The sequence below is a fragment of the Cryptomeria japonica genome, chromosome 1 (assembly GCF_030272615.1).
Source record: "Cryptomeria japonica chromosome 1, Sugi_1.0, whole genome shotgun sequence".
NCBI classification, from domain to species: Eukaryota; Viridiplantae; Streptophyta; class Pinopsida; order Cupressales; family Cupressaceae; genus Cryptomeria; species Cryptomeria japonica.
In genome coordinates, this window is record NC_081405.1 from 26,375,856 (window position 1) to 26,384,012 (window position 8,157).

General features: G+C 37.8%; 1 protein-coding gene across 6 annotated transcripts; it reads left to right on the top strand.

The window, feature by feature from the left end:
• The first annotated feature begins 2,106 nt into the window (after positions 1-2,106).
• Positions 2,107-6,246, top strand: LOC131038904 (histone-lysine N-methyltransferase family member SUVH9). Of its 6 annotated transcripts, none has more exons than XM_057971471.1 (4): positions 2,107-2,225; positions 2,554-2,642; positions 2,754-2,836; positions 2,971-6,246. In XM_057971471.1, exon 4 carries the CDS (start codon positions 3,006-3,008, stop codon positions 6,216-6,218), a length of 3,213 nt encoding a protein of 1,070 aa, XP_057827454.1. In that variant the 5' UTR covers positions 2,107-2,225; positions 2,554-2,642; positions 2,754-2,836; positions 2,971-3,005; the 3' UTR covers positions 6,219-6,246. The 6 variants fall into 6 exon arrangements, with proteins under 6 accessions (XP_057827454.1, XP_057827457.1, XP_057827458.1 ...); XM_057971474.1 differs by having other exon boundaries at positions 2,767-2,836; XM_057971475.1 differs by having other exon boundaries at positions 2,774-2,836.
• Positions 6,247-8,157: the final 1,911 nt, after the last annotated feature.

Genomic DNA, 8,157 nt, shown 5'->3' on the forward strand with positions numbered 1-8,157 from the left:
GTCCAAAATGGTCCCCAAAGGGCTCATTTTGTCCAACCACTATCCCCACTATTGGACCCACTTCACTATGGGGTCCTCTCCCCTAACAAGTAGAAATCATATGTCTACAATATAAAAAATATGGAAACCTATTAAAAATTGAAGAAAAACACAAACCTCTTATAAAATGAATTGTTGTCACTCTCTTGTTAACTTGTAATGACAAGCATCTAAGATGTGGAAATAATATGTCTACAATATAGAAAAGTATTGAAACCTATTAAAAATTGAAGAAAAACACAAACCCTCCCCTAACAAGTGGAAACCATATGTCTATAATATAAAAAAATATGGAAACCTACTAAAATTGAAGAAAAACATAAAACCTCTTATAAAATGAGTTTTATTTTTAATCTCATATTCGCTTGTAATGACAAGCATCTAACAAAGTGAAAATTATGTGTGTAATATAGAGTAAAACCTATTAAAAATTGAAGAAAATCACATAACCCTCTTATAAAATGAGCTTTGTTTATTCTCCTATGTAACTTGCGATGACAAGCATCTAACAAGTAGAAATCATGTCTACAATATAGAAAAGTATTGAAACCTATTAAAAATTGAAGAAAAACACAAAATCTCTTAAAAAATAAGTTCTATTTACTCTCTTATTAACTTGTAATGGCAAGCATCTAACAAGTGGACTTTTCGTTTCATTGAAAAAAAATACAAAATATCTCTCTGAATTAAATAAAATATATTAAAAAAACAACTTCACATGTGATTGTCTGCTAGAAAAACAAAAGAACAACAACCCATACATCAAAAAAGCAATATCATGTTGTGATAAAAGTATATTTTCATGTTATGATGGGATGGTATGTATTGGAGGAATCATTTTGTATGAAGGGTAAGCATATTTCCATGTTATGATGGGAAAGAAAAAGAAAGAAAGATTCTTTTATGGCCCACGATACTATGCGGTCTATTTATGGGTCTACAAATGACTTATAGTAACATGAGACTACACCATACTCCTTGCAGGAGACACCTATTACTACCTCGTACTTCTTCTGGGAGGCACCTAGATGTGGGGTCTACAAATGGCTTATAATAATATGAGAGTACCTCGTACTCCTTACGAGAGGCGCCTCTTACTATCTCGTACTCCTTGCAGGGGGCACCTAACTATGCTACAAATGAAGCATACATACCTTACCCCCCTATGGGATTTGAATTTGTGACCTCTCTTTCAAAAGCACAAGTTCACCACTAGGCCAACTTAGACCATACAAGTTCTCCACCACTAGAAATGATATGTATTGGAGGAAGCATTAAAATAGTATACTTTCATGTTATTATGGGATGATATGAATTGGAGGAAGTATTATAAAAGTATATTTTGATGGAATGGTATGTATTGGAGGAAGCATTTTGTAACAGTGACCCAAAGAAAGAATCACACCAGTTCAAACCATGGGCTTATTTTTTAAGTCAAGAGAGAGATTAATTGGTCATGCAATACTCCTTTCATATGGAGAACTGCATATGGATATTGGGTATCAATCATTTTGTGGCACCAGATTCCAGTTTGGATAAGAGAATACGGTTTTTCGTAGAAATCTTGACCTCCAAGACTCACTCTACTGTTGGGCGAACGGTTTGTAGTCGAATGGTATATATGAGACTACCAATAACTTCTAACAATATGAGACTACTCTGTACTTCTCACAAGAGACTTGTAGTCGAATGGTATATATGAGACTACCAATAACTTCTAACAATATGAGACTACTCTGTACTTCTCACAAGAGACACGTAACATACATATCATGCAAACGAGATAAACCAATGGGTCCCACCAAATATGTCCGTCCCACATTGAGAATCTTGATGAACGGACAAATCTGAACGACTATCTTTCCCACGAACGTCTGCCTCCTCTTCATTTGCTCCTCTATCATCTCGTACTAGTCCCACTCAATTTTATTCTTCATTTGTACACATCATCTCCAAAGTATTCTTTCCTGCAACTTTCTTTCATTATTATTATTTAGTTTTTTATTATTTTTTAAAATACTATTACAGTAGGCCCGGCGCAAGTGTAGTTAATAACTAATGTTAAAATCGACCAACGATGTTAAAATTTGTGGAGGGAAATTTGGGTGCAGTTATTATTATTTAGGGGGGACAGACGATTCTGTGGGATTTGTGGCCGCTGTCACCCGCCTTTCATCCCCGATTCTGTATGTTTTTCAAAATTTGGATTTTTTTCCAGCTTGTCTGCGTTAGATCTTAAATGTGTATCTGTGCTGTTTTTATTTTGTTTCGATCGATTTTTTTACGGCTGTGTAGTAATGAGGGTTTTGTTTCTGAAGAATTTATGAGTTTTTTTCTTAAATTTGTCTGATTAATTTATTTTTAAAAGTCTGGGGTTTGAAAATGGCGATTTTCTGGTATTTAATTTAATGCAGAAAACAATGGCTGGCTGGCTGGCTGGCTGGCTTGTTCTCACATGCTATAAGGGGTTGTGTACAGGTGGTTTTGAACGTGTTTACATGTTTTACTTTACAGCACGGAAAGGCATATAAAGTTTTACCGCGTTAGCCAAGGTTCGATTCCACGCGGCGGCGCGGGAAAGAGTTGCTTTGACACATTTTCAGGTAAGTCATCTCCGTAGGATTCGAAACTGGGCCCTCGCTCTGATTAAGTCGGTGCATCTATTTATACGTCAATAACTGGATGGCTACTTATCTGTGATAACTGATATGTAGTTATCTGGAAAAGGTTACAGTAAATTTGAAAAGTGAATGGTAGAAGTTTCCACAGTGTGCGAAGAACCGCGTTAAAAATCTAGGTGAGTTCTATTTTTGTATTATATCCAACAAAATCAAATTGTTACAGTTCGTAGTTAGCGCAAGAATACATTATGTGTGAAGAGCCATAGAATATTTGCTTTTGCTGAAGTCTGTTTGCTTTTGTTGGATACAGAAGCTCTGTTTCTTCTTCTTCTTTTCTCGTTTGCAATGGAGACGAATGGAAAGGATGGACCGGCGAGCACACCGGCTATTTTGAACGTACAGGCTATGCGTACAGTTTCGCCATTACTGAGGCCTCAGCAGGCCCGTCTTGCAGTCGCTCCACAGCCTGCAAGTACACAACATGCTTTTGTTTCTCCGTACCCTGCTTTTGATGCTGCAGAGATCCGGAAAAGGATTCAGCAAAACATTCTTCTCAGAGCCACAGAACAGTCCAGGAGTTCTGCACTGCCTGGGGCTCGAAACCCTAATGCTGAATTCCATACGCAAGGTACTACTGATAAATTCCCTTTTGAAAAAACTAATTTGGACGCGTTTTGTAATTGGAAGGGTAGTGTAAATACGTTAAAGGAGCCCTTCTATGTTGAAACGGCCATTAAAACCACCGCTCCCAAGTCATCTGATCCGTGTTGGTTCCCGGTTTTTAATAAGGAACAATCGGTCTGCAGTCAGACCCCCTGGGTAGTGCACCCTCAAGCAGATATGCATTTAAATTCTCAGATGGTTTATGATAGTCGGGGTCGTGTGACTCTTGATAAGTTCAGAGTAAATGGTGATCAAATCCCTGCAACTGTTAAACATGACTGCCCTTCACAGAACATTCCTCATACACAGCACTTCTTCAAATCCAATGCCAGTGTACCACGTGTACATGAGGAGAATCCGATTTATAGTGAACAGTTGCAAAGGGGTATCAGCCATAGCGATCCGTTTCGGCAGCACCCCTCAGATTTGAAACAACATGCTATGCTTTATATGCACAACAAGGTAGCTGGAGGAAACATGGAGGCTACAGATTTGAATTCATCAACTGTCATGCTTGATAGTCAAGGCAATATAGATATAGTGTCAGAAGGAGTAATCGAGGCCACAAATATGGAACTAAATAGCATGCCCTCTAATCCCAAAATCACAGAATCCGAAGGAAATATTAAGCCTCCAAACTTGTATCTCCGTGCCATGCCTGATAATCGAGAAAATACTCAACCTGATGGAAACACTAATTCTGCAAGTTTGTATCAAGAAAACACAGAATCTGAGAGAAAAATTGAAGGTGAAAATCAGAACATTCAAATTCCCTCTAATAGTTGCAGACAACTTATGGAAGCCAACACACCGATCATAGAGACACCTGTCAAATTTAATAACTATTTACCAGTACCAGTTATACCCAAGGCGGAATATATCCCTGATTATAGTACTCCCAAGCCGCCTGGAGAATATGGTGCTAGGCCAGTTCATTCTTCAAGCTTGTATTCAGGCAATCTGTCTCTTGTACCCAAAACAGAATATGAAAATTCAAGGAGCGTAGCTATCGTACAAAACCACATAGAGAGGGGGAGTACTTCAACACTAATGGTACCTAATATGAATGACCAGGTGGTGCCAACTGCAGATGAATTGAGGTCTGCTCTTGCGAAGAGTCTGAAACGCTTCAAGGATTTAACTGTGCTCTATCCAGGTTCTTCCACACTTGAGCCTCATGGTAGTCTGTCTATGTTCGTGAACACAGAGACCGAAATTGGCAGCAGAAAGCGCAAGCGACCTAGACCCACTAGACCTAGACCAGTGATCCAAAATCCATATCCATCTGTTAATGGCAACGACAGGGAATTAGTCATGAGGGCCCTCGTGACATATGATGCATTGAGGCGTCAACTTCAGGATGAAACCAGGCGGCCTGATTTGCAAGCAGGGGTCTTGATGTTGGATAAAGGATTGGCAGTAAACCGAGACAGAAGGATAGTGGGTGCCATCCCGGGTGTCAACGTGGGTGATCACTTCTATTTTCGGATGGAGCTCTGCGTGATTGGTTTGCATTGCCCAACTCAGGCCGGCATTGATTATATCACTGCTAAAAACAATGAATGGAATGAGCCTGTTGCTACCAGTATCATTGCTTCGGGTGGATATGAGGACGACGAGGATGTTAGTGGCGAAGAATTGATTTATACCGGTCACGGAGGAAACAATTATCTATTGGATAGAAAGCAGCCCGTTGATCAAAAGCTTGAGAGGGGTAATTTTGCCTTGGAACGGAGCAGACACTATCAAATTGAGATTCGAGTGATTCGCGGCATCAAGGATAGCGGGAGTCCTTCTGGTAAGATTTATATATACGACGGCCTTTATAAAGTTCAAAATTCTTGGTTAGATAGAGGGCGTTCAGGATCTGGGGTCTTTAAGTACAAGCTTATTAGGACACCAGGCCAACCTGAACTGGGTTCTGTAATTTTGAAGAACGCTAGGAGATGGAAGTTAGATCCTACTTTGAGAGTTGGTCTTGTTCATCCTGATGTATCCTTGAGGATCGAGAACTTGCCTGTTTGTCTTGTTAATGATGTTGACAATGAAAAAGGGCCACCACATTTTGAGTACATTACTAGTGTTAGATATCCTGATTTCTTAGTGAGCATTTCTCAGGGATGTGAATGTTTGGGTCAGTGTAGTACAATGCATAACTGCTCCTGTATTCAGAAGAACGGAGGGCAGATGCCCTACAATGCTAATGGTGTTCTTATCAAGGGGAAGCCTTTGGTTTATGAGTGTGGCAATCACTGCAAATGTCCTCTAAGCTGTTGGAACAGAACAACCCAAAGGGGGTTGAATGCCCGTTTGGAGATTTTCAGAACTAGAGGTGCTAGTGCTAATGCTAATGGATGGGGTGTGCGGTCTTGGGATCCAATTCCAGCAGGTAGCTTTATATGTGAATATACAGGTGAAGTTATATACACAGAAGGGATAGATGCAGATCAACAATGCAACGTGGACAGTGAATATATATTTAATCCGAGGAAAGTTACAGAATGTGGAGATGTCTCTCATATTCTTTGTGAACAGCAGCAAGATGCTTCGTCGATTCTAGTTTGTGCACCAACTCCAGCAAATCTCAATTTTCTCATAGATGCCAGCAAAATGGGGAATGTTTCTCGTTTCATAAATCATGGTAGTTTTCCTAATGCTAATGTCTTTGTGCAGTTTGTCTTACACGATCATCTGGATTGTAGATTCCCTCATGTGATGCTCTTTGCTCTGTATAATATTCCTCCTCTAACCGAGCTGCTGCTTGATTATAAAGAAGAGAAAGTTCTGATTCAGCCACAAGAAGATGTTTTGATTAAGGCCAAAGAAGAGGCAGACATTGGATCTGCTTTTGAATGTAGTCATAAAGTAGTGAAGATTGAGCCTTCTTATACATAATATCATCAAGGGTACTGTGTTTTGTTTATCCTATTTTTTGATTGCTTAGATATGTTCTTCAGTATAATGAATCACTCCAAGAAATATAGCCAAATAATCTCTACTTCAACTCAAATAACCACGAGAAAGTTAAAAACACTCATATCTATGATTTAATCTTTAGATCATACGCACAATTTAAATGCAAAAGATATGCATATGGTGGGAATCCTTATGATCTGATTGTGCTCTACATTAATATTGAATCTTTCTCTCTCTATCCTGAGCTGCCATGTTTGTTTTCCAACCCTACCAGCGGACTTCATGTATAGAGGGCACTCTGAGATTTTAGAATACAGAGTCTGTTTGATGTGATATACATCTGGACTTCTGAAATTTACCAGGGAACCCAACCGGACCAAGTATGTGGTGCATTTCCTTCATTTTTAAGAATGGTGTGCAATCTTTGTCTAATTCATAATAGTCATTTCACTAAAAGATTCCATTAAGAGACTTACGATTTGACAGTCCATAATTATTAATTTGGAAAAAGTGCTTCTGGAACAGACCTGTGAAAACCTTAAAAGAAAACATCAACACCGTGTGATCCAGTATGAGGATGGTTTTTAAATAAGTATTCATACACATCTTATTCACAAACGTTTTTCCGATTTGGCTTTAAATTGTCTATTAAGAAACATATGTAACTCAGAATTCAGTAGTTTTTAATTATAAATTGCTAATCCTCTTAGGCAGAGGTCCCATGCAGGGGACTGCAGCCTGTAACTTTAATGACGAGCGGGTTGTTTCAATTTTGTTTTTTTAACAATTTTCTAACTTTACCCAGAAATAGGAAGCGGGTAAAGTGGGAAATGAAAAAGAGAGTCTGGAGGTTTCCCACGCTACCTCTTTTCTATGAAGATATTTTGCCTTCCGGCTATAATAAATGATCAAATTACGTATAAACCAGTTTTGCCAGAAGTTTCAGAGCATAGGTTAGAATCGCTCTTATGTTTGGCAGGAAGATATTTTTACAAATGATCTTTTAATTTGATCAAATTTCCACAATCTCATCTCACTGATTTAATGTTGCAGTTATATCCTAAAATGTTGCAGGGGATTTAATTATGCATGACATGGATCGCTTTTATTGCAAATTGCTCTTGAAACTAACATGCCTCCTTTTACAGGAAAATCAGTAATTCACTCTAAATTTGCTCCTGAAATTGCTGCTCTATGCCTGCAGAAAATTTAGTTACCCATTTCCAGAAGACCACTGATTCCAAAACTACCACTGATTCCAAAATTATAGATATCACAAATTAACAAGGATCGAGATTTCTACAACCTATAATCTTTATACCCCAATCCATAATTTCTAGAGGTTTAGAAAATAGAAAATAATTTGGAGTTTTTGGCTCACAGTTGTGATTATTGAGAAGTATATTTTTAGGAGTTAATAATTATGATTTAATATAGATTTTATGAGATATTTTCACAATCCATAAGAATTGAGATTTTCACAATCAATAATCTTTACCACAATCTATAATCTATGATGTCTTTTTTTGTGGCAGCTGTGATCTTCACCACAATCTAGTCTTTAGAGGTTTAGAAAATAGATACTAGAAAATAATTTGCCAGTCTTTCTAAATTAGAAATTAGAAAATAGAAAATAAAGAAATTAGAAAATAGAAAATAGTTTGGAGGATAGAGACACTTGAATGATGTTTATTGTGGCAGCTGTGATTAGGGGAAAGGACCCAGTAGTTGAGCATGTACCAATTGTTGTGAGGGTTGTTGATATCTTTTGTTCCAAAAATTGAACAAATAAAATCTATTGTTTGAAACAAAAAATATCAATTTTTGTTAGGAAATGTACCAACAGTTGTTAGGAAATGTACTAATAGTTGTTAAGAAATGTACTAATATTGTAAAAAGTAACCAATCAGATGTCAGC

Coding starts and splice junctions, on each gene's coding strand:
- LOC131038904 (XM_057971471.1), top strand. CDS start 3,006: ATGGAGACGAATGGAAAGGATGGACCGGCGAGCACACCGGCTATTTTG.